Source organism: Panulirus ornatus, chromosome 5 (genome assembly GCF_036320965.1).
Source record: "Panulirus ornatus isolate Po-2019 chromosome 5, ASM3632096v1, whole genome shotgun sequence".
NCBI lineage: Eukaryota > Metazoa > Arthropoda > Malacostraca > Decapoda > Palinuridae > Panulirus > Panulirus ornatus.
In genome coordinates, this window is record NC_092228.1 from 29,780,786 (window position 1) to 29,807,651 (window position 26,866).

The 26,866-nt window shown below is 46.0% G+C and overlaps 1 protein-coding gene and 1 long non-coding RNA gene across 2 annotated transcripts in view; both read left to right on the forward strand.

The window, feature by feature from the left end:
* LOC139746829 (uncharacterized) overlaps positions 1-8,138 on the forward strand; it is a 28,234-nt gene extending 20,096 nt beyond the window's left edge. The window contains exons 2-3 of the long non-coding RNA XR_011712238.1: positions 2,631-2,760; positions 7,807-8,138. This is a non-coding gene — a long non-coding RNA (uncharacterized lncRNA). The remainder of the gene's footprint in view (positions 1-2,630; positions 2,761-7,806) is intronic.
* A 1,666-nt stretch (positions 8,139-9,804) lies between these two features.
* The window catches only part of LOC139748794 (uncharacterized), a 33,898-nt gene continuing 16,836 nt past the window's right edge, over positions 9,805-26,866 (forward strand). Inside the window, exons 1-3 of the mRNA XM_071662227.1 lie at positions 9,805-10,299; positions 14,849-14,974; positions 16,500-16,625. Of these exons, the coding sequence (XP_071518328.1) occupies positions 9,969-10,299; positions 14,849-14,974; positions 16,500-16,625 (583 nt within the window). The 5' untranslated portion in view covers positions 9,805-9,968. The remainder of the gene's footprint in view (positions 10,300-14,848; positions 14,975-16,499; positions 16,626-26,866) is intronic.

A 26,866-nucleotide genomic window follows, 5' to 3' on the forward strand; every position in this document is an offset into this window, starting at 1 on the left:
GAACTCTGACACTGGCTCAGTACTGACACATGAGTCACTCCCCTGACTACTGGACTCCTGACAGTGGCCCTGTACTGAACCATAAGTCACTCCCCTGACTACTGGACTCCTGACTGGGGCCCAGTGCTGACGCATGAGTCACTTCCCTGACTATTTGACTCCTGACAGTGGCCCAACACTGACCCATGAGTCAATTCCCTGACTACTGGACTCCTGATAGTGGCCAGGTACTGATACATGAGTCACTCCCCTAACTAATGGACTCCTGACAGTGGCCCAGCACTGATCCCTGAGTCACTTCCCTGACTACTGGACTCCTGACAGTGGCCCAGTACTGATCCATGAGTCACTCCTCTGACTACTGGACTCCTGACAGTGGCCCAGTACTGACAGATGAGTCAGTTCCCTAAGTACTGGACCCCTGACAGTTGATTGATACTGACCCATGAGTCACTTCTCTGACTACTAGGACTCCTGACAGTGGATCAATAGTGACTTACGAGTCACTTCCCTGGCTACTGGACTCCTGACAGTGGCTCAGTACTGACCGATGAGTCACTTCCCTGACTACTGGACTCCTGACAGTCGCCCATTATTGACCAATGAGTCACTCCCCTGACTACTGGACTCCTGACAGTGGCCCAGTACTGATACATGAGTCACTTCCCTGACTACTGGACTCCTGACAGTGGCACGGTACTGACTCATGAGTCACTCCCCTGACAACTGCACGTCTGACCGTGGCTCAGTACTGACCTATGAGTCACTTCCCTGACTACTGGGCTCCTGACAGTGGTTCAGTACTGGCTCACGAGTCACTTCAGTGGCTAATGAACTCCTGACTGGGGCCCAGCACTGACTCAAGAATCATTTCCTTGACTACGGAACTCCTGACAGTGGCTCAGTTCTGACCCATGAGTTATTCTCCTGACTACTGCAATCCTGACAGTGGACTAGTATTGACTCATGAGTTACTCCCTTGACTTCTGGACTCTTGACAGAGGCCCAGCACTGACGTATGTGTCATTCCCCTGACCACTGGACTCCTGACAGTTGCCTAATACTGACCCATGAGTCACTTCATTGACTACTGGACTCCTGACAGTGGCTAAGTACTGACAAATGAGTCACTTCCCTGACTACTGGGCTCCTGACAGTGGCCCAGTACTGACTCATGAGTCACTTTCCTGAGTACTGGACTCCTGACAGTGGTCAGTACTACCTCATGAGTCACTTCCTTGACTACTGGACTCCTGACAGTGGCCCAGTACTGACTCAAAAGTCACTTCCTTGACTACGGGACTCCTGACAGTGGCTCAGTACTGACCCATGAGTCACTTCCCTGAGTACTGGACTCCTGAGAGTGGCTCAGTACTGACTCATGAATCACTTTCCTGAGTACTGGACTCCTGACAGTGGCCAGTACTACCTCACGAGTCACTTCCTTGACTACTGGACTCCTGGCAGTGGCCCAGTACTGACTCAAAAGTCAATTCCTTGACTACGGGACTCCTGACAGTGGCTCAGTACTGACCCATGAGTCACTTCCCTGAGTACTGGACTCCTGAGAGTGGCTCAGTACTGACTCATGAATCACTTCCCTGAGTACTGGACTCCTGATAGTGGCCCAATACTGATTCATGAGTCACTTCCCTGAGTACTGGACTCCTGATAGTGGCCCAATACTGATTCATGAGTCACTTCCCTGAGTACTGGACTTCTGATAGTGGCCCAAGACTGATTCATGAGTCACTTCCCTGAGTACTGGACTCCTGACTGTGGCCCAATACTGATTCATGAGTCACTTTCCTGAGTACTGGACTCCTGACTGTGGCCCAGTACTGATTCATGAGTCACTTCCCTGAGTACTGGACTCCTGACTGTGGCCCAGTACTGATTCATGAGTCACTTCCCTGAGTACTGGACTCCTGACTGTGGCCCAGTACTGATTCATGAGTCACTTTCCTGAGTACTGGACTCCTGACTGTGGCCCAATACTGATTCATGAGTCACTTTCCTGAGTACTGGACTCCTGACTGTGGCCCAGTACTGATTCATGAGTCACTTTCCTGAGTACTGGAGTGTAGTCAAATTTGAGATCAGTTATGTTGAGGTACGTGCCATGTGTTAACCTGGCTCACTCGTCCTTCATTAATCTCATCAGATTCTTGACGATAATTCGGATAGATAACATGATCGACCTTTTCATTACCACGAGATTAGAAAGAGAGTAAGTTTGTAAGGCAGGAACAAACCCTAGTAAAGCTATATTGCCAATATCTATTTCGTTAATGATGTTGTAGACAAGTACATAATGATTTCGTTATCAGTGAAGTAATTATCCTACAACCCAAGTTAAGTCAACAGAAGTATCATTTTGATGTAAAAATCAGTTATTGTAACTGGTTGTGGTTGTGGATATGTTGTTGTAGGTGATGTTGGTCAACACCTGACAATGATTCATTGAACAAGTTGTGACGAGCAAGAGTCACTTGTTCAGCTTTACACTCATGTTAAGACTGGCCGATATGTATCATCGTGTCCAGCAGGTGACTTAGTGATTTTATCTCATGCCACTGACATTCATCGGTTGGTCTCGTTGGTAACATGGTGCACACACTACCCTGCAGCTGAGCGTCGGGCACTGTGAACGAGAGGGGGGAGTGTGTGTGGCCTCCAGCGACGGCTGCCCTGCCAACACCAGCCACACCAGTCACCTCCCTTGCCCTCAACACCTGCACCGATGCTGCCTTCCTCAAGGTCAGTCTGTGTGTGTGTGTGTGTGTGTGTGTGTGTGTGTGTGTGTGTGTGTGTGTGTGTGTGTGTGTGTGTGTGTGTGTGTGTGTGTGTGTGTGTGTGTGTGTGTGTGTGTGTGTGTGTGTGTGTGTGTAATTACCTATAGATATTTCTCCATTTGTATTGTATGGGTGGGATGGGGGAGAGGGGACGTCTTACGATGATGGGACCCCATCACAGAGACCTTCTCTACTGTAACAAAACTTTTTTCTGTGATGTTTGCAGTTTCCCAGCTCCCTCTCCACATCCAGGCCCCACAGACCTTTTTATGGTGTACCCCAGACGCCTCACATCCCCTGGTTCGATCTATTGACAGCACGTCGACCCCGGTATACCACATCGTACCAATGCACTCCATTCCTTGCACACCTTTCACCCTTGTGCATGTTCAGGGCCCGATCACTCAAAATCTTTTTCACTCCATCCTTCCACCTCCAATTTGGTCTCCGCTTCTTCCCTCCACCTTTTACACATATATTCCCTTTGTCAATCTTTCCTCACTCACTCTCTGCTGAACCTTCGTCCCCTCCCCCACCCTGTGACTCACTCACGCTTCCATGGTTCCATCCGCTGCTAAGTCCACTCCCAGATGTCTAAAACACTTCACTTCCTCCATTTTTTTCTCTATTCAAACTTACCTCCGAATTGACTTGGGCCTCAACCCAACTGTATCTAATAACCTTGCTCTTATTCTTATATATTCTCAACTTTCTAGCAACTTACTTCTTTCACACACTTTACCAAACTGTCACCAACTTTTTGCAGTTTCTCACCAACTTCTGCAGTTTCTCATCCGAATCAGCCGCCAACGCTGTATCATCAGCGAACAACAACTGACTCACTTCCCAAACCCCCTCATCCGCAACAGACTTCCTATTTGACCCTATCTCCAAAACTTGCATTTACTTCCTTAACCATCCCATCCATAAATAAATGAAACAACCAAGGAGACATCACACACCCCTGCCGCAAACCGACATTCACTGGGAACCAATCACTTTCCTCTCTTCCTACTCATACACATGCCCTACATCCTTGGTAGAAACTTTTCACTGCTTCTAGCAACTTACCTCCCACACCACATATTCTTAATACCTTCCACAGAGCATATCTATCAACCCTATCATATGCCTTCTCCAGATCCATAAATGCTACATACAAATCCATTCTTTTTTCTAAGTATTTCGCGCATACATTTTTCAAAGTAAACGCCTGATCCACACATCCTCTACCACTTCTGAAACCACACTGCTCTTCCCCAATCTGATACTCTGTATATGAATTTACCCTCTCCATCAATATCTTACCATATAATCTCCAAGAAATACTCAACAAACTTATACTTCTGTAATTTGAACACTCACCTTTATTCCCTTTGCTTTGTACAATGGCACTTTGCATGCATTCCGCCAATCCTGAGGCACTTCACCATGAGCTATACATACATTAAATATTCTTACTAACCAATCAACAATACAGTCACCCCCTTTTTGATAAATTCCACTGCAATACCATCCAAAGTCGCCGCTTTGCCGGATTTCATCTTCCGCAAAGCTTTCATTACCTCTTCTCTGTTCACAAACCATTTCCCCTGACCCTCTCACTTCGCACCCCACCCCGAACAAAACACTCTATATCTGCCACTCTATCATCAAATACATTCAACAAACTTTCAAAATACTCACTCCATCTCCTTCTCACTTCATCGATACTTGTTATTTCCTCCCCATTTGCCCCTTCACCGATGTTCCCATTTGTTCTCTTGTCTTACGCACTTTATTTACCTCCTTCCAAAGCTTCTTTTTACTCTCCCTAAAATTGAATGATACTTTCTCACTCCATATCTCATTTGCCCTCTTTTTCACTTCTTGCACCTTTCTCTTGACCTCCTGCCGCTTTCTTTTATACATCTCCCAGTCATTTGCATTACTTCTTCAACCCACCATTCAGTCCCCGTTCTAATCTGCCCACCTTCCACCTTTCTCATGCCACATGCATCTTTTGTGCAAGCTACCACTGCTTCCCTAAATGCGTCCAGTTTCTCCCCCACTCCCCTCACGTCATTTGCTCTCACCTTTTGCCGTTCTGCGCTCAGTCTCTCCTGGTATTTCCTCACACAAGTCTCCTTTCCAAGTTCACTTACTCTCACCACTCTCTTCTTCCCAACATTCTCCCTTTTTTTGAAAACCATTACAAATCTTCACCTTTGGCTCTACAAGATAGTGATCAGATATCCCTCCAGCTGTCCCTTTCAGAACATTAACATCCAAAAGTCTCTCTCTTACATGTCTATCAACTAATACGTAATCCAATAACGCCATTTGACCATCTCTCCGACTTACATGTGTATACTTATGTGTATTTCTCTTTCTAAACCACGTATTCCCAATCAGCAGTCCTTTTTCAACACACAAATCCAAAAGCTTTTCACCATTTCCATCACTGAACACCCCATGTACACTAATTATACCCTCAACTGCTACATTACTTACGTTCGCATTCAAATCACCCATCACTATAACCCGGTCTCGTGCATCAAAGCTGCTAACACACTCACCCAGTTGCTCCCAAAACACTTGCCTCTCATGACCTTTCTTCTCATGACCAGGTGCATAGGCACTAATAATCACCCATCTCTCTCCATTCACTTTCAGTTTTACCCAGACCAAACTGAAATTTACTTTCTTACACATACTCCCACGGCTCCTGCTTCAGGAGTAGTGCTACTCCTTCCTTTGCTCTTGTCCTCTCACCAACCCTTGCCTTTATTCCCAAGACATTCCCAAACCATTCCTCCCCTTTACCCTTGAGCTTCGTTTCACTCAGAGCCAAAACATCCAGGTTCTTCTCCTCAAACATACTACCAATCTCTCCTCTTTTCTCATCTTGGTTACATCCACACACATTTAGACACCCCAATCTGAGCCTTCGAGGAGGATGAGCACTCCCCGCTTGACTCCTTCTGCTGTTTCCGCTTTTAGAAATTTAAATACAAGGAGTTAAAAACCTAAAGGTTATGATCAGGTCACCACTAACTCTTCTCTGATGTGTATTTCCGTATGTGTATTTCCGTATGACGTCAGTTAAGTGAAGAAGAAAAAAGATATAATGAAATACATAGGAATAAGTGAGTATTGCATATCATCATCATCCTACCATCATGCACATCATCATCCTACCATCATGCCCATCATCATCATCCTACCATCATGCACATTATCATCATCCTACCATCATGCACATCATCATCATCCTACCATCATGCACATTATCATCATCCTGCCATCATGCACATCATCATCCTACCATCATGCACATCATCATCATCCTACCATCATGCACTTCATCATCATCCTACCATCATGCACATTATCATCATCCTACCATCATGCACATCATCATCATCCTACCATCATTCACATCATCATCATCCTACCATCATGCACATCATCATCATCCTACCATCATGCACATTATCATCATCCTACCATCATGCACATTATCATCATCCTACCATCATGCACATCATCATCATCCTACCATCATGCACATCATCATCATCCTGCCATCATGCACATCATCATCCTACCATCATGCACATTATCATCATCCTACCATCATGCACATCATCATCATCCTACCATCATGCACATCATCATCATCCTACCATCATGCACATTATCATCATCCTACCATCATGCACATCATCATCATCCTACCATCATGCACATCATCATCATCCTACCATCATGCACATCATCATCACCCTACCATCATGCACATCATCATCATCCTACCATCATGCACATCATCATCCTACCATCATGCACATCATCATCATCCTACCATCATGCACATCATCATCCTACCATCATGCACATCATCATCATCCTACCATCACGCACATTATCATCATCCTACCATCATGCACATCATCATCATCCTACCATCATGCACATCATCATCATCCTACCATCATGCACATCATCATCATCCTACCATCATGCACATCATCATCATCCTACCATCATGCACATCATCATCATCCTACCATCATGCACATCATCATCATCCTACCATCATGCACATCATCATCATCCTACCATCATGCACATCATCATCATCCTACCATCATGCACATCATCATCATCCTACCATCATGCACATCATCATCATCCTACCATCATGCACATTATCATCATCCTACCATCATGCACATCATCATCATCCTACCATCATGCACATCATCATCATCCTACCATCATGCACATCATCATCATCCTACCATCATGCACATCATCATCATCCTACCATCATGCACATCATCATCATCCTACCATCATGCACATCATCATCATCCTACCATCATGCACATCATCATCATCCTACCATCATGCACATCATCATCTTACCATCATGCACATCATCATCATCCTACCATCATGCACATCATCATCATCCTACATCATGCACATATCATCATCCTACCATCATGCACATCATCATCCTACCATCATGCACATCATCATCATCCTACCATCATTCACATCATCATCATCCTACCATCATGCACATCATCATCATCCTACCATCATGCACATTATCATCATCCTACCATCATGCACATCATCATCCTACCATCATGCACATCATCATCATCCTACCATCATGCACATCATCATCCTACCATCATGCACATCATCATCATCCTACCATCACGCACATCATCATCATCCTACCATCATGCACATCATCATCATCCTACCATCATGCACATTATCATCATCCTACCATCACGCACATCATCACCATCCTACCATCATGCACATCATCATCATCCTACCATCATGCACATCATCATCATCTACCGTCATGCACATCATCATCATCCTACCATCATGCACATCATCATCATCCTACCATCATGCACATCATCATCATCCTACCATCATGCACATCATCATCATCCTACCATCATGCACATGACTAACCAATCTCTGTTATTTCCAGGGAGCCGACGAAGGGTAGGGAGAGATGTGGGAGGTAAGGGAGGAAGGCCCGCCAGGGAGGCCAGTAAGGTGGCTGGGGAGAAAGGGGTGGATGAAGCAAGACTTGGCTGGGGAGAGAGTAAAGGTGAGGGAGAGAGGGAATGGGTGAGCAGGCCTGCTGGGGGAGGCCAGGAGGCGGAGCCCAGCAAGCTGGGAGGAAGAAGGAATGTGGCCAGGAAGGCAGCCAAGGATATGACGTCTGCGGGAAAGACGGAGGAAACTGAGGACGAGAAGAGTTTAGAGGGAAAAAACGGGAGTGATTTGCGAAGAAGGAAAACAAGGAGGAGAAAAGGAAGGAAAATGAGGAAGGGAAGTGAGGAAGGAAAGATGAGCAAGAGAAGGGAAGGAGGGAAGACGTCAGGAGGAGAGTTAGAGGAAGGAAAACCAGAGATGGAGAAAGACAGACAAAAGGATAAGATAAAGAACGACAGTGGAAGCAGACAGCAATATGAGACATCATCACGACTGAAACAGTAAACATGGATACGGGTCAAGTTAAACAAGATGAAATGGAGACGAAGAAGGAAGACGGGAGAGGAAGCAACAACAGAAAACCACAGGAAGAGGAACAACATAAAAGCAGGAAGAGGAATCAGACAAAGAAAGAGGAAAGAGCAGACAAAGAAAGCAGGAAGAGGAAGCAGACAAAGAAATGGGAAGAGAAGCAGACAAAAAGCAGAGAAAACAGACAAAGAAGCAGGAAGAGGAACAGACAAAAAACAGAAGAGAAGCAGCAACAAAGCAGGGAAAGAAGCAGACAAAAACCAGAAAATAACAGACAAAACACACATAGGGAACAACAAGAAAGCCGAATGAGAGCAACAAAAAAGCAGAAAGAACATGACAAAGAAAGCAGGAAGACAGCATCATCCAACAATGCAGCAAGGATACAGACAAATGCAAACAGTGAAGAGTAACAGACCAAACAAAGCACAAGATCAGACAAAGAAACAGGAAAGAGATCATCATCAGACACATGACATAGACAGCAAACAAAGCAAATGTATAATGCAACTACCAAAATGACACAATGAACAATGAAAATGAAGAAAGAACAATGACATCATACCAAGACAACAAATCTACAATGACACATCGAACATATGACATAACAATAATCAGCAAAGGTGCAGCGAAAATCCATCAGAACACAGACATATATACTAACAAAAGAAGATAACACATACATTAGGACAAGGAAACATGTGATGACCAGGAGAGCGACGGACGGCTGGTCAAATGGCGGACAACAGAGAGCAACAAGGTAAGTGGCAGCTGGGAGGGGGATAAGCTGCCTGGCCACTAGTGTACCAGTGCAGGTACCAGGCTGCAGGTCCTGCTGCGGGACCAGGCGCAGTTACCAGGCTGCAGGTACCAGGTGCAGGTACAGGCTGCAGGTTACCAGTTGCAGGATAACCTAGGTGCAGGTACCAGGCTGCCAGGTACCAGGCATGCATGAGTACCAGGCGCAGGGTACCAGGCATCAGATCACCAGGCGCAGAGTCCCGGATTCAGCAGGGTACCAGCTGCAGTTACCAGGTGCAGGGTACAGGCTGCAGAGTACACAGTGGAAGGAGACAGGAAGCAGATGGAGTGAGATGACGTCAAGTTAAACAAGATGACAATGGGACGAAAAGAAGCGGGAAGAGGAAGCAGACAAAGAAAGCAGGAAGAGCAACAGAAGCAAGAACCAAGAAAGCAGGAAGAGGACCAGACAAGAAAGCAGGGAAGAGAACAGACAAAGAAAGCAGGAAAGGAAGCAGACAAAGAAAGTAGGGAAGAGAAGCAGACACAGAAATGCATGGAAGAGGAAACCAGACAAAGAAAGCAGAAAGAACAGACAAGAAAGCAGGAAGGGAGCAGACAAAGAAGCAGGGAAGAGGAAGCAGACAAGAAAGCGGAAAGAGGAAACAGACAAAGAAAGCAGGAAAGAGGAAGCAGACAAAGAAAGCAGGGAAGAGGAAGCAGACAAAGAAAGCAGGAAAGAGGAAACAGACAAAGAAAGCAGGGAAGAGGCAGCAGACAAAGAAAGCAGGGAAGAGGAAGCAGACAAAGAAAACAGGGAAGAGGAAGCAGACAAAGAAAGCAGGGAAGAGGAAGCAGACAAAGAAAGCAGGAAAGAGGATGCAGACAAAGAAAGCAGGGAAGAGGAAGCAAACAAAGACAAATGTAGGGAAAGGCAACGTAAAAAGTGGAAGAAATGAACGAAGAATGAAAATGAAAGAAAGAAACAAGGTGAAGAGACGAGAAGACAAGAGAAAGAAGAAGAATGAACGAAGGAGAAACAAAAATAGCAAAGGTGGCAGCGAGAAGAGGTCCGATGGCAGGAACAAGAATAATGATAATAAGAAGAAAGAAGATAAAGAAAGATTAGGGAAACAAGGGAAAGATGATGACCAGGAGAGGACGGACGGCCTGGTCAAAATGGCGGACAAACAGAGAGCAACAAAGAAGGGTAAGTTGGCCAGCTGTGTGGGGGGATAAGCTGCCCCTGGCCCGGTACTAGTGTACCAGGCTGCAGGGTACCAGGCTGCAGGTTACCTGGCTGCAGGGTACCAGGCTGCAGGTTACCAGGCTGCAGGGTACCAGGCTGCAGAGTACCAGGCTGCAGGTTACCAGGTTGCAGGTACCTAGGTGCAGGGTACCAGGCTGCAGGGTACCAGGCTGCAGAGTACCAGGCTGCAGGGTACCAGGCTGCAGAGTACCAGGCTGCAGGGTACCAGGTTGCAGGGTACCAGGCTGCAGGTTACCAGGCTGCAGGGTACCAGGCTGCAGAGTACCAGGCTGCAGGGTACCAGGCTGCAGGGTACCAGGCTGCAGAGTACCAGGCTGCAGGGTACCAGGCTGCAGGGTACCAGGCTGCAGAGTACCAGGCTGCAGAGTACCAGGCTGCAGGGTACCAGGCTGCAGGGTACCAGGTTGCAGAGTACCAAGCTGCAGGGTACCAGGCTGCAGGGTACCAGGCTGCAGGGTACCAGGTTGCAGAGTACCAGGCTGCAGGGTACCAGGCTGCAGGGTACCAGGCTGCAGGGTACCAGGCTGCAGAGTACCAAGCTGCAGGTTACCAGGCTGCAGAGTACCAGGCTGCAGGGTACCAGGCTGCAGGGTACCAGGTTGCAGGGTACCAGGTTGCAGGTACTTGGGTGCAGGTTGCCAGAGTGCAGGGTACCAGGCTGCAGGGTACCAGGCTGCAGGGTACCAGGCTGCAGGGTACCAGGTTGCAGAGTACCAGGCTGCAGGGTACCAGGCTGCAGGGTACCAGGCTGCAGGGTACCAGGTTGCAGAGTACCAGGCTGCAGGGTACCAGGCTGCAGGGTACCAGGCTGCAGGGTACCAGGTTGCAGGTACCTGGGTGCAGGGTACCAGGTTGCAGGTACTTGGGTGCAGGTTGCCAGAGTGCAGGATACCAGGCTGCAGGGTACCAGGTTGCAGAGTACCAGGCTGCAGGGTACCAGGCTGCAGGGTACCAGGCTGCAGGGTACCAGGCTGCAGGGTACCAGACTGCAGGGTACCAGGTTGCAGAGTACCAGGCTGCAGGGTACCAGGTTGCAGGGTACCAGGCTGCAGGGTACCAGGCTGCAGGGTACCAGACTGCAGGGTACCAGGTTGCAGGTACCTGGGTGCAGGGTGCCAGACTGCAGGGTACCAGGCTGCAGGTACTTGGGTGCAGGGTACCAGGTTGCAGGGTACCAGGTTGCAGGTACTTGGGTGCAGGTTGCCAGAGTGCAGGATACCAGGCTGCAGGGTACCAGGTTGCAGGGTACCAGGTTGCAGGGCACCAGGCTGCAGGGTACCAGGCTGCAGGGTACCAGGTTGCAGGGTGCCAAGCTGCGGGGTACCAGGTTGCAGGGTACCAGGCTACAGGGTACCAGGCTGCAGGGTACCAGGTTGCAGGGTACCAGGCTGCAGGGTACCAGGCTGCAGGGTACCAGGTTGCAGGGTGCCAGGCTGCAGGGTACCAGGTTGCAGGGTACCAGGCTGCAGGGTACCAGGCTGCAGGGTACCAGGTTGCAGGGTACCAGACTGCAGGGTACCAGGCTGCAGGGTACCAGGTTGCAGGGTACCAGGCTGAAGGGTACCAGACTGCAGGGTACCAGGTTGCAGGGTACCAGGTTGCAGGGTACCAGGCTGCAGGGTACCAGACTGCAGGGTACCAGGCTGCAGGGTACCAGGCTGCAGGGTACCAGGTTGCAGGGTACCAGGCTGCAGGGTACCAGGCTGCAGGGTACCAGACTGCAGGGTACCAGGCTGCAGGGTACCAGGTTACAGGGTACCAGGCTGCAGGGTACCAGGTTGCTGGGTACCAGGTTGCAGGGTACCAGGCTGCCGGGTACCAGGCTGCAGGGTACCAGGTTGCAGGGTGACAGGCTGCAGGGTACCAGGTTGCAGGGTACCAGGCTGCAGGGTACCAGGCTGCAGGGTACCAGGTTGCAGGGTACCAGGCTGCAGGGTACCAGGCTGCAGGTACTTGGGTGCAGGGTACCAGGTTGCAGGGTACCAGGTTGCAGGTACTTGGGTGCGGGTTGCCAGAGTGCAGGATACCAGGCTGCAGGGTACCAGGTTGCAAGGTACCAGGTTGCAGGGTACCAGGTTGCAGGGTACCAGGCTGCAGGGTACCAGGCTGCAGAGTACCAGGCTGCAGGGTACCAGGCTGCAGGGTACCAGGTTGCAGGGTACCAGACTGCAGGGTACCAGGCTGCAGGGTACCAGGTTGCAGGGTGCCAAGCTGTAGGGTACCAGGTTGCAGAGTACCAGGCTGCAGGGTACCAGACTGCAGGGTACCAGGCTGCAGGGTACCAGGTTGCAGGGTACCAGGCTGCAGGGCACCAGGATGCAGAGTACCAGGTTGCAGGGTACCAGGCTGCAGGGTACCAGACTGCAGGGTACCAGGCTGCAGGGTACCAGGTTGCAGGTACTTGGGTGCAGGGTACCAGGCTGCAGGGTACCAGGTTACAGGTACCTGGGTGCAGGGTACCAGGCTGCAGGGTACCAGGTTGCTGGGTACCAGGCTGCAGGGTACCAGGCTGCAGGGTACCAGGCTGCAGGGTACCAGGTTACAGGTACCTGGGTGCAGGGTACCAGGCTGCAGGGTACCAGGTTGCTGGGTACCAGGCTGCAGGGTACCAGGCTGCAGGGTACCAGGCTGCAGGGTACCAGGTTGCAGGGTGCCAGGCTGCAGGGTACCAGGTTGCAGGGTACCAGGCTGCAGGGTACCAGGCTGCAGGGTACCAGGCTGCAGGGTACCAGGTTGCAGGTACCTGGGTGCAGGGTACCAGGCTGCAGGGTACCTGGGTGCAGGGTACCAGGCTGCAGGGCACCAGGCTGCAGAGTACCAGGCTGCAGGGTACCAGGCTGCAGGGTACCAGGTTGCAGGGTACCAGGCTGCAGGGTACCAGATTGCAGGGTACCAGGCTGCAGGGTACCAGGCTGCAGGGTACCAGGTTGCAGGGTACCTGGGTGCAGGGTGCCAGAGTGCAGGGGACCAGGCTGCAGGGTACCAGGCTGCAGGGTGCCAGGGTGCAGGGTGATTTGTATGTAGCATTTATAGATCTGGAGAAGGCATATGATAGAGTTGATAGAGATGGTGTGTGTAAGTTATTAAGAATATATGGTGTGGGAGGCAAGTTGTTAGAAGCAGTGAAAAGTTTTTATCGAGGATGTAAGGCATGTGTACATGTAGGAAGAGAGGAAAGTGATTGGTTTTCAGTGAATGTAGGTTTTATGGCAGGGGTGTGTGATGTCTCCATGGTTGTTTAATTTGTTTATGGATGAGGTTGTTAGGGAGGTGAATGCAAGAGTTTTGGAGAGAGATGCAAGTATGCAGTCTGTTGTGGATGAAAGGGCTTAGGAAGTGAGTCAGTTGCTGTTCGCTGATGATACAGCGATGGTGGTTGTTTCGGGTGAGAAACTGCAGAAGCTGATGACTGAGTTTGGTAAAGTGTGTGAATGAAGAAAGCTGAGAGTAAATGTGAATAAGAGCAAGGTTATCAGGTTCAGTAGGGTTGAGGGACAAGTCAATTGGGAGGTAAGTTTGAATGGAGAAAAACGGGAGGAAGTGAAGTGTTTTAGATATCTGGGAGTGGATTTGGCAGCGGATTGAACCATGGAAGCAGAAATGAGCCACAGGGTGGGGGAGGGGGCAATGGTTCTGGAAGCGTTGAAGAATATGTGGAAGGCGAGAACATTATCTCGGAATGCAAAAATGGGTATGTTTGAGGGAATAGTGGTTCCAACAATGTTATATGGTTGCGAGGCGTGGGCTATAGATAGGGTTGTTCGGAGGAGGGTGGATGTGCTGGAAATGAGATGTTTGAGGACAGACAATATGTGGTGTAAGGTGGTTTCATCGAGTAAGTAATGAAAGGGTAAGAGAGATGTGTGGTAGTAAAAAGAGTGTGGTTGAGAGAGCAGAAGAGGGTGTTTTGAAATGGTTTGGTCACATGGAGAGAATGAATGAGGAAAGATTGACCAAGAGGATATATGTGTCAGAGTTGAAGGGAACGAGAAGTGGGAGACCAGATCGGAGGTGGAAGGATGGAGTGAAAAAGATTTTGAGCGATGGGGCCTGAACATGCAGGAGGGTGAAAGGCGTGCAAGGAATAGAGTGAATTGGAACGATGTGGTATACCGGGGTCGACGTGCTGTCAATGGATTGAACCAGGGCATGTAAAGCGTCTGGGGTAAACCATGGAGAACTTTGTGGGGCCTGGATGTGGAAAGGGAGCTGTGGTTTCGGTGCAACATGACAGTTAGAGACTGAGTGTGAACGAATGGGGCCTTTGGTGTCTTTTCCTAGCGCTGCCTATATATATATATATATATATATATATATATATATATATATATATATATATATATATATATATATATATATATATATATATATATATATATATATATATATATAGTTCAGAGCCCAGGAGTTACATTTACAATTCCTTCACTCATGCTCCTCACTCCACCATCCCCGGCACCCACTTACCTTGTCTTGGTCTTTTACACAGCTCAAAACTGCACGAAAAAGCCAGCTTGTGAGAGGAAGAATGGCGTCTGTCAAGCTACGGGCTCCTCCTGTGAGGGCAAGGTTCTCGCTAAAGGCTGTAAGGGAGATGGTTGCCAATGCTGCCTTCGTAAGTAATGCTGTCAGTACTGCACTGTGGTCCGTTGTGATGTCTGTTTCTTCCTGTGCACCACCAAACTTTGGAACTCTTTGCCTTCTCATGCCTTTTGTTACAACTTCGACTTGCCTTTGAAGAATACATGTGTAAGATTTCACTTTCTCGAAAGGTTTTACATTATCATTACTTTCTCGTTCTATCGATTGTCTCTTTAGCCTATTTGAGATATCATTTAATGTCCAGGCCTCGTTGAGGACTGTTGTGGGTGAGTGGAAGCTTCGTAACAAAGTACTTCATCCATACTCTTGATCAAACCTTCCTCATCATCTTGGCAACATACGAGGAACATCCTGGAATCTGTATTATATCTCAGTTCACTCTACTTCTCGTGTGAAGAACTGCATAAGTGCCACGATCACTGATACACTCTACGCATAGCCACATTTTCTTCAAGATATCTGACTTTTAACATCATACACAGTATAAGATCCTCTCAAGCTTCTATCTTTGGTGAACCTTGTATTCCTTTACACACACAGTTGCTGCATAAACTCGGTCTTTCTTCTGTACTCTTCATTACCATCATCAGACGACATACCATGTTTTGTGGCGCTGTGTCTTCATTATAATGCCTCTTTGGACTGTAGTACAAACATATAATTCCTCTAAAATAATCTAGGAAATACAAAGGAGTTCAAAGTGCAGCAGCCCACTGTGTCCTCTCGAGGTTGATTGTGGCCTTGGAAGTAATAAGAAAAGCAGAAAGTGGTGAGGTAAGAGGAGGGACTCATGGAGGGGCAAGCCATGTCTTTTTGTGGACTGGAAGCGAAGTAGTCGTCATTCTTTTTCTTAATCGTAGTTATGGTGTTGTTTTCAACTACCCTAGTTGGTAAGTCTTAAAATGCAGCTCAGTGTAATTAACATATATGAAGAACATTATCATTCAGTGTCATTAACATATATGAAGAACATTATCATTCAGTGTCATTAACATATATGAAGAACATTATCATTCAGTGTCATTAACATATATGAAGAACATTATCATTCAGTGTCATTAACATATATGAAGAACATTATCATTCAGTGTCATTAACATATATGAAGAAAATCATCATCTCTCAGTCATAAATATACGTGAGAAAGATCTTCCCCAAACTTATCCCCGTGGCAGACCACTTGTTACGTCTAACTGAACTGAGGCTTGACCATACACTTCCTTGTGACCTCTTTTATCCTTTTCCAGTTGTCCGTCATTACAGAAGTATGATCGGCACTCGTCAAGTCTTAAGATAAATCAAATCCTTGTCTTTTTTAATTATGTTTGGAATCTAATTATCATATTCTATCTAATGTTTTAGACAACGCTATAAGGTTTAAGTTTCTGTCAATGAAAATATATATTTCATTCTATCAACAGAGGAGATCACACGCTTGACACTAGGAGTACAGAGGTGAACCGGAGCATGCAATGTTTACATCCTCTCTGTTCCACCATCACCATCACCCACTTACCTTGTCTTGTTCTTTCACACAGCTCGAAACTGCAAGAAAAAGCCAGCTTGTGAGAGGAAGAATGGCGTCTGTCAAGCTACGGGCTCCTCCTGTGAGGGCAAGGTTCTCGCTAAAGGCTGTAAAGGGGATGGTTGCCAATGCTGTGTTCGTAAGTAATGCTGTCAACACTGTACTGTGGACCGTTGTGATGTTTGTTTCCTTCTGTATACCACCAAGCTTTGGAACTCTGTGTCCCCTCATACCTATTCTAATGCCTTTCCTTACGGTCCTGCCACTTTGAAAAGTTTTTTTCTCACTTTCTTGAAAGTTCTTTGATTAGATTCTTCCGTCATTCATTTTCTATTTCTTAAGCCATTGTATATTTCATTTAAGTCTGGCCCAGAAGGAACTTGTCGATGGCTGAAACTCTCGACATCAAGTATTTTGGCTGCCTGGAGCGTTCTGTGTGATCTCACTACGCTAATCTCTGCTCGCTCGCGTATTACTTCCCTCTCACTCTTGAGCCAGTCACATACTTTTCCCTGTTCCACCTACGCTAATAACCTCTGCTCAGGACTTGCTAAGCAGATGTATACCGTGCACGCGTGACGACAGGGGTCTGTGCAACTGGTAATCGGGTCGTTTAAACTGCAACACTGTTGGTCCACTTGTTACGGTCCATTACTGGAGAAACTGATGGGTAGATGACACATTGCCGTCCACTCCTGCTATGTCTTACTATTACTCTGTCACAGAACTTCTATACTGGCATGTACACGTATGACATGATATCGATTATGTGATATTTCAGTTAACTTGTTACAATATTTCACTGGAAAAGTTTTACTGTCAACCAGTCAATGGCATTCACCAATTGCTCCAGGGATTTGTATGGCCCTAGGGATTTGTATGGCCCTAGGGATATGTATGGCCCTAGGGATATGTATGGCCCTAGGGATATGTATGGCCCTAAGGATATGTATGGCCCTAAGGATATGTATGGCCCTAGGGATCTGTGTTGCCCGAAGGATCCATATGACCCTCTAGGAATTTGCATGGCCTCAGGGATCTGTATGGCCCTAGGATCTCTACAACTCAAGGGAAGTTTATTGCCTTAGGAATCTGTATGTCCTCGGGGTCTGTATGATCCTAGGGATCTGCATGGCCCTAGGGATCTGTATGCCCTAGGGGTCTGTATGGACCTAGGGATCTGTACGTCTTAGGGGCCTGTATGGACCTAATGTGTGTCCCGAGGGATCTGTATGTCCCGAGGGATCTGTATGTCCCGAGGGATCTGTATGTCCCGAGGGATCTGTATGTCCTAGGGATCTGTATGTCCCGAGTGATCTGTATGTCCCGAGGGATCTGTATGTCCCGAGGGATCTGTATGTCCCGAGGGATCTGTATGTCCCGAGGGATCTGTATGTCCTAGGGATCTGTATGTCCCGAGTGATCTGTATGTCCCGAGGGATCTGTATGTCCCGAGGGGTCTGTATGTCCCGAGGGATCTGTATGTCCCGAGGGATCTGTATGTCCCGAGGGGTCTGTATGTCCCGAGGGATCTGTATGTCCCGAGGGATCTGTATGTCCCGAGGGGTCTGTATGTCCCGAGGGATCTGTATGTCCCGAGGGATCTGTATGTCCCGAGGGGTCTGTATGTCCCGAGGGATCTGTATGTCCCGAGGGATCTGTATGTCCCGAGGGGTCTGTATGTCCCGAGGGATCTGTATGTCCCGAGGGGTCTGTATGTCCCGAGGGGTCTGTATGTCCCGAGGGGTCTGTATGTCCCGAGGGATCTGTATGTCCCGAGGGGTCTGTATGTCCCGAGGGGTCTGTATGTCCCGAGGGATCTGTATGTCCCGAGGGGTCTGTATGTCCCGAGGGATCTGTATGCTTTCCACTGTAGCTTTAATATGAGAGGGAACACGTGTGAGACATGACATCCGTTCACGCTCATACTTACTGCCTTCATTCTTCCCCACACCTGACACCACCATCATCGCCATTATGCCAACATCATCATCACACTCCTGCCAACATCATCACCACACTCCTGCCATCATCATCATCATACACCTGCCAACATCATCATCACACTCCTGCCAACATCATCATCATACACCTGCCAACATCATCATGACACTCCTGCCAACATCATGATCATACACCTGCCAACATCATCATGACACTCCTGCCAACATCATCATCATACACCTGCCAACATCATCACCACACTCCTGCCAACATCATCATCATACACCTGCCAACATCATCATGACACTCCTGCCAACATCATCATCATACACCTGCCAACATCATCATGACACTCCTGCCAACATCATCATCATACACCTGCCAACATCATCATCACACTCCTGCCAACATCATCACCACACTCCTGCCATCATCATGATCATACACCTGCCAACATCATCATCACACTCCTGCCAACATCATCATCATACACCTGCCAACATCATCATGACACTCCTGCCAATGTCATCATCATACACCTGCCAACATCATCATGACACTCCTGCCAACATCATCATCACACTCCTGCCAACATCATCATCATACACCTGCCAACATCATCATCACACTCCTGCCATCATCATGATCATACACCTGCCAACATCATCATCACACTCCTGCCAACATCATCATCATACACCTGCCAACATCATCACCACACTCCTGCCAACATCATCATCATACACCTGCCAACATCATCATCACACTCCTGCCAACGTCATCATCATACACCTGCCAACATCATCATGACACTCCTGCCAACATCATCATCATACACCTGCCAACATCATCATCACACTCCTGCCAACATCATCACCACACTCCTGCCATCATCATGATCATACACCTGCCAACATCATCATCACACTCCTGCCAACATCATCATCATACACCTGCCAACATCATCATCACACTCCTGCCAACATCATCACCACACTCCTGCCATCATCATGATCATACACCTGCCAACATCATCATCACACTCCTGCCAACATCATCATCATACACCTGCCAACATCATCATCACACTCCTGCCAACATCATGATCATACACCTGCCAACATCATCATCACACTCCTGCCAACATCATCATCACACTCCTGCCATCATCATGATCATACACCTGCCAACATCATCATCACACTCCTGCCAACATCATCATCATACACCTGCCAACATCAACATACACTCCTGCCACTCCTGCCAATGTCATGATCATACACCTGCCAACATCATCATCACACTCCTGCCAACATCATGATCATACACCTGCCAACATCATCATCACACTCCTGCCAACATCATCATGACTCTCCTGCCAACATCATGATCATACACCTGCCAACATCATCATCACACTCCTGCCAACATCATCATGACTCTCCTGCCAACATCATGATCATACACCTGCCAACATCATCATGACACTCCTGCCAATGTCATGATCATACACCTGCCAACATCATCATGACACTCCTGCCAACATCATCACCACACTCCTGCCAACATCATCACCACACTCCTGCCAACATCATCATCATACACCTGCCAACATCATCATGACACTCCTGCCAATGTCATGAGCATACACCTGCCAACATCATCACCACACTCCTGCCATCATCATGATCATACACCTGCCAACATCATGATCATACACCTGCCAACATCATCATCACACTCCTGCCAACATCATGATCATACACCTGCCAACATCATCATCACACTCCTGCCAATGTCATGATCATACACCTGCCAACATCATCATCACACTCCTGCCAACATCATCATCATACACCTGCCAACATCATCATCACACTCCTGCCAATGTCATGATCATACACCTGCCAACATCATCATCACACTCCTGCCAATGTCATGATCATACACCTGCCAACATCATCATCACACTCCTGCCAACATCATCATGACTCTCCTGCCAACATCATGATCATACACCTGCCAACATCATCATGACACTCCTGCCAATGTCATGATCATACACCTGCCAACATCATCATGACACTCCTGCCAACATCATCACCACACTCCTCTCAACATCATCACCACACTCCTGCCAACATCATCATCATACACCTGCCAACATCATCATGACACTCCTGCCAATGTCATGAGCATACACCTGCCAACATCATCATCACACTCCTGCCAACATCATGATCATACACCTGCCAACATCATCATGACACTCCTGCCAACATCATCATCATACACCTGCCAACATCATCATGACACTCCTGCCAATGTCATGAGCATACACCTGCCAACATCATCATCACACTCCTGCCAACATCATCACCACACTCCTGCCAACATCATCATCATACACCTGCCAACATCATCACCACACTCCTGCCAACATCATGAGCATACACCTGCCAACATCATCATCACACTCCTGCCAACATCATGATCATACACCTGCCAACATCATCATCACACTCCTGCCAACATCATCATCATACACCTGCCAACATCATCATGACACTCCTGCCAACATCATGAGCATACACCTGCCAACATCATCATGACACTCCTGCCAATGTCATGATCATACACCTGCCAACATCATCATCACACTCCTGCCAACATCATGATCATACACGTGCCAACATCATGATCATACACCTGCCAACATCATCATCACACTCCTGCCAACATCATGATCATACACGTGCCAACATCATGATCATACACCTGCCAACATCATCATGACCCCCCTGCCAACACCGTCATGCTGACAACATGAGACAATGTCTTGCGTGTCTATATATTCATGTGGACAGTTTTATGCTTGACCACTTCATCATCAGTATGCAGGACTGAACCCACCTCGTAGGGAACATAATCTTGCTTTTCTAAAGTTTGTTTGGAAACCATTTATCATATTAGGTAAATTTGACAGAGTATATTATCATTAGGACTTGTCAGTCATAATCTAATGCAATGAAAAGGTTCAGGTCTTTGCAATTTGAAATATAAGTAATAATGTTATTAATGGAAATCAAACATGTAAAATCGAGACGTGTAAACATGTAAAATAGATCTGTGTCCAGACATATATCATGTTTACAATCCCTTCACTCATGCGCCTCACTCCAGCATCACCAGCACCCACTTACCTTGTCTTGGTCTTTCACACAGCTCGAAACTGCAAGAAAAAGCCATCTTGCGAGAGGAGGAATGGCGTCTGTCAACCTACGGGCTCCTCCTGTGAGGGCAAGGTTCTCGCTAAAGGCTGTAAGGGGGATGGTTGCCAATGCTGCCTTCGTAAGTATGCTGAGAACATTAAAGTGAGGTCCGTTATGATACTTGTTTTCTTCTTTACATCACCAAGCTTTGGAACTGTTTGTCTTTCACTCCTTCTGTAACATCTTTGATGTATGTATCTGCTTTAAAAACACAGGTGTCTGTATTGTCTTTAAAACTTTTGGATTATTTTTCTTCTCTTCTTGTTTCATCTACTTGGTCCTTTTCATGTGTCATCCAAAGTCTATATCAATCCTTCTACAGTGTATGTATACAATGTGGGAAACTTCGTCATTTCTGTATCAACTCAGCCTCACTCAAGCGCTCACATGAAGCACTGGTCAGTCTCCAGCTCTGACACTTGTTGTGCACAGCCTAAGACTTTTGAAATCGTCAAACTGTTAAGAGGAAATGCAATAGATTCACCTCGCAAGATTCCTTTCTGTGGTTATCCATATACGTCTTTACTCCCAGATATTCTGCATAAACACACATTAATCTTTTGTACTCTTTCCAGCACCATTATGTGAGACAAAATATTATGTTCTGTGATTCTAAACCTCATCATAGATTATCTGTTGACTGTAATACATAACCATATAATATTCCTAAATTGTTTTATATATGTTTTCATACAGCAGCTTTATGCTTGTGCATTTTCCCATCACTAGATAAGAAATATATCTACATTTGTTAGTTCCTAAGATGTGTCACCATATTTCTCCCAAGTCTGTTTGGAAACCATTTTATCACATCAGGTGAATTATATGGAATGAATTGCCACTCGGTAGTCTGAATTAAAATCTAATGCTATAAAAAGGTTAAGCATCTGTAATTTAAGATATCATTCATTCCTTTATGACTCAAGAACAAATATATAATAAGATACTAAAGCAGAACCTAAGCAGATTGTATTTACAATCCCTTCACTCATGCTCCTCACTCCAGCATCACCGGCACCCACTTACCTTGTCTTGGTCTTTCACACAGCTCTAACCTGCAAGAAAAAGCCATCTTGTGAGAGGAAGAATGGCGTCTGTCAAGCTACGGGCTCCTCCTGTGAGGGCAAGGTTCTCGCTAAAGGCTGTAAGGGGGATTGTTGCCAATGCTGTATTCGTAAGTATGCTGAGAACAGTAAAGTGAGGTCCGTTATGATACTTGTTTTCTTCTTTACATCACCAAGCTTTGGAACTGTTTGTCTTTCACTCCTTCTGTAACATCTATGACGTATGTGCCTGCTTTAAAAAAACAGGTGTCTGCATTTTCATTAAAACTCTTGGATAGTTTTTCTTTCTCTTCTTGCTTTCATCTATTTGGCCCGTTTCATGCTTCATTCAAGGTCTCGATGAAGACTTGTGTCGGTGAATGGAGCTTTAGACAAATATATATACTTCCTTGTTTTAACTTTCTAAGAGGGGAAACAGAAGAAGGAGTCACGCGGGGAGTGCTCATCCTCCTCGAAGGCTCAGACTGGGGTGTCTAAATGTTTGTGGATGTAACCAAGATGAGAGAAAAAAGAGTGATAGGTAGTATGTTTGAGGAAAGGAACCTGGATGTTTTGGCTCTGAATGAAACGAAGCTCAGGGGTAAGGGGGAAGAGTGGTTTGGGAATGTCTTGGGAGTAAAGTCATGGGTTAGTGATAGGACAAGAGCAGAGGAAGGAGTAGCACTCCTCCTGAAGCAGGAGTCGTGGGAGTATGTAGTAGAGTGTAAGAAAGTAAACTCTAGATTGATATGGGTAAAACTGAAAGTGGATGGAGAGAGATGGGTGATTATTGGTGCATATGCACCTGGGCATGAGAAGAAAGATCATGAAAGGCAAGTATTTTGGGAGCAGCTGAATGAGTGTGTTAGTAGTTTTGATGCACGAGACCGGGTTATAGTGATGGGTGGTTTGAATGGAAAGGTGAGTAATACAATTGGCAGTTGAGAGAATAATTGGTGTACATGGGGTGTTCAGTGTTGTAAATGAAAATGGTGAAGAGCTTGTAGATTTGTGTGCTGAAAAAGGACTGGTGATTGGAAATACCTGGTTTATAAAGAGAGATATACATAAGTATACGTATGTAGGTAGGAGAGATGGCCAGAGAGCATTATCCCCCTTCTATAATCAAATATCAAGGATCTGTATTCTTCCCTCCCATACTCGAACAGTTTGAATATACATTCTTGCCTCCTATGCTCCAACGTTCAGAATCTATATTCTCCCGTCCCATGATACTGTATTCATCATCAATATATTCCCCTTCCATACTCTAGAATTCAACATTATATTTTCCCCCTGCCATATTCCAGCATTCTACATCATTTTCCCTCTCATATTCCAATATTCAACATCATATTTTCCTCTCCCATACTCCAATATTCAACACCATCTCTTCCTCTCCCATACTCCAATATTCAACACCATATTTTCCCCTCCCATACTCCAATATTCAACACCATATTTTCCCCTACCATACTCAAACATTCAACACCTATGCTCTCATTTCCTATACTCCAACATTCAGCACCATATTATCCCCACCCGTACTCCAACATTCAGCACCATATTTTCCCCACCCGTACTCCAACATTCAGCACCATATTTTCCCCACCCGTACTCCAACATTCAGCTCTATATATTCCCCCCATACTTCACCATTCTCTCTCCCCATACTCCAACATTTAACATCCTTATTTTCCCTTCCTATACTCTGACATTCAGCACCTATATTTTTTCCTCCAATACTCCAACATTAAGCACCATATTGTCCCCTCCTATGCATCAATATGTATCACTTATATTTTCCTTTCCCATACTCGAACTTTGTCCATCCATATCTTCCCTCACATACTCCAACATTCAGCACCATATTCTCCCCTTCCATACTCGAACAATTACCATCCATGTCCTACCTTCCCATACTTCATCATTAAGTATTCATACTTTCCCTTCCCATATTGAAACATTAAGCAGCCATATCATCCCCTTCCATTCTACAACATTTAACATCCATTTTCTCCCCTCCCATACTTCATCATTAAGTACCATACTTTCCCTTACCTTACTCCAGCATTCAGCACCCATATTTTTCCCTCCATATACTGCAATATTCAGCATCCATACTTTCCTATCCCATACTCCAACATATCCTTTCCATCCATACTTCAACATTTTGCAACCATATTCGCCTCACCCATACTCCACCATTCAGCATCCATATTTTCCCCTCGTAGACTTCAGTCCAGGATTCACTCTCGAACTGTGGAGAGAAAACTCAGTTCGTAAATGTACGTGTGGAGAGGTTACCTGAACACCGTGTATATACGGGTGGAGAGGTTACCTGAACACCATTTATATACGGGTGGAGAGGTTACCTGAACACTGTGTATATACGGGTGGAGAGGTTACATGAACACCGTGTATATACGGGTGGAGAGGTTACCTGAGCACCGTGTATGTACGGGTGGAGAGATTGAAATGTTAATGTGTGTTTGCTTGTTTTTATAGAAGTATTTTTGGTGGGAATTATGATGCTGGGGTTGCAATTTAATTCTCATTCTTATACCAAAGAAAGTCAAACATTTAATTTCAAATGTTATACTTCAGAACCAAAGACTGGAACATTTGCAAACCCTTCACTTATGCTACTCACTCCAGCTTCACCGGCACCCACTTACCTTGTCTTGGTCTTTCACACAGCTCTAACCTGCAAGAAAAAGCCAGCTTGCGAGAATAAGAATGGCGTCTGTCAAGCTACGGGCTCCTCCTGTGAGGGCAAGGTTCTCGCTAAAGGCTGTAAGGGGGATGGTTGCCAATGCTGTATTCGTAAGTATGCTGTCTACACTTTAGTGTGGTCCATTGTGATGTTTATTTTCTTACTTAGAGCGCCATGTTTTGGAACTCTTTGCCTTCTCATACATGTCCCGATAGCTACAACGTAACCCTTTCAAAAACAACCGGGCTTTATACTCGAAGACCTGGATCACTTTTTTCTGTCCTTCCTATTGTTTTTCTATCTCTTTAGCATTTATCATATTTTGCTTACATTCTGGCTTCGAAGAAGAATTTTATCAATGACTGAATTCTTTGACGTAGAAAAATATAAGTATTACGAGCAAATATTCCAGCAAATATGAAGCATGAGGGAAATATGGTTTGTGAATCAGCAAGGAAGCTGTTGGGTAACATCATCAGATTCTCTGACAACCTTTGTTTCTGTTTCAAGTTCAACAATATGAAGGCACCGCACCTTTTAGATGAACAGACTGGGAAACAATACGCAAGTACACTGGAAACATAAATTGGATTAGGTTCTCAGATGTGGATACGATTGAAAAGACGTGATGATACTTTAAGAAAACATTAATTCTTCAGAGTCAGTGTCCCTAGAAATGGGAAAGTGGCTGCGTAAAGAAGGGGCCAAGTTGGATGACTGTATGAATGAATGATTTGATCAGACATAAAAGATAATCATACAGGATATCAAAGGCAAGTGTCACCCAACCGGAACATAAAATGTACTTAATACAGAGATCTTAAAGACCTTGGGAAGCAACAAGATTACTGTTGAGTGAGGGAAGCGTGCGGCTGTCTTCATGTGACAAGCGGGGTACAACATGGCTCAGTGACCTGCACACACGACTCTGTAGCAGAAGTTTGAAATCTGCCAACGACACGAAATCAGGAAGTATAGTCAATGTTAAGGACGACTGTATGAAGACTCAAAATGGTTTAGACAAAGAGGTACAGCAGTCAGAGACATGGTGGATGGATTTTACTGTAGATAGATTTAGTGCTGAAATCATAATTCATGAACTCAAAATATTCAGTAAATCAAGATCAGAATTAGCAGAAAGACGGTGAAGTAATTATCAGTATTGATATGAATACGGTAAACAATGCCCATATGATAAAGGCAACAGGAGGCAGGTTGTATAGGTATAAAACGTCAACTATAAAGTAAAGGCTACATTAATCACTCTGTATAATCCCTCGTTAAACCTCACATGCAATATAAAAAAAAAAAAAAAATAAAAAAAAAAAAAAAAAAAAATAAAAAAAAAAAAAAAAAAAAAAGCATTTACCATCCATATTTTTTTTTTTTTTTTTTTTTTTTTTTT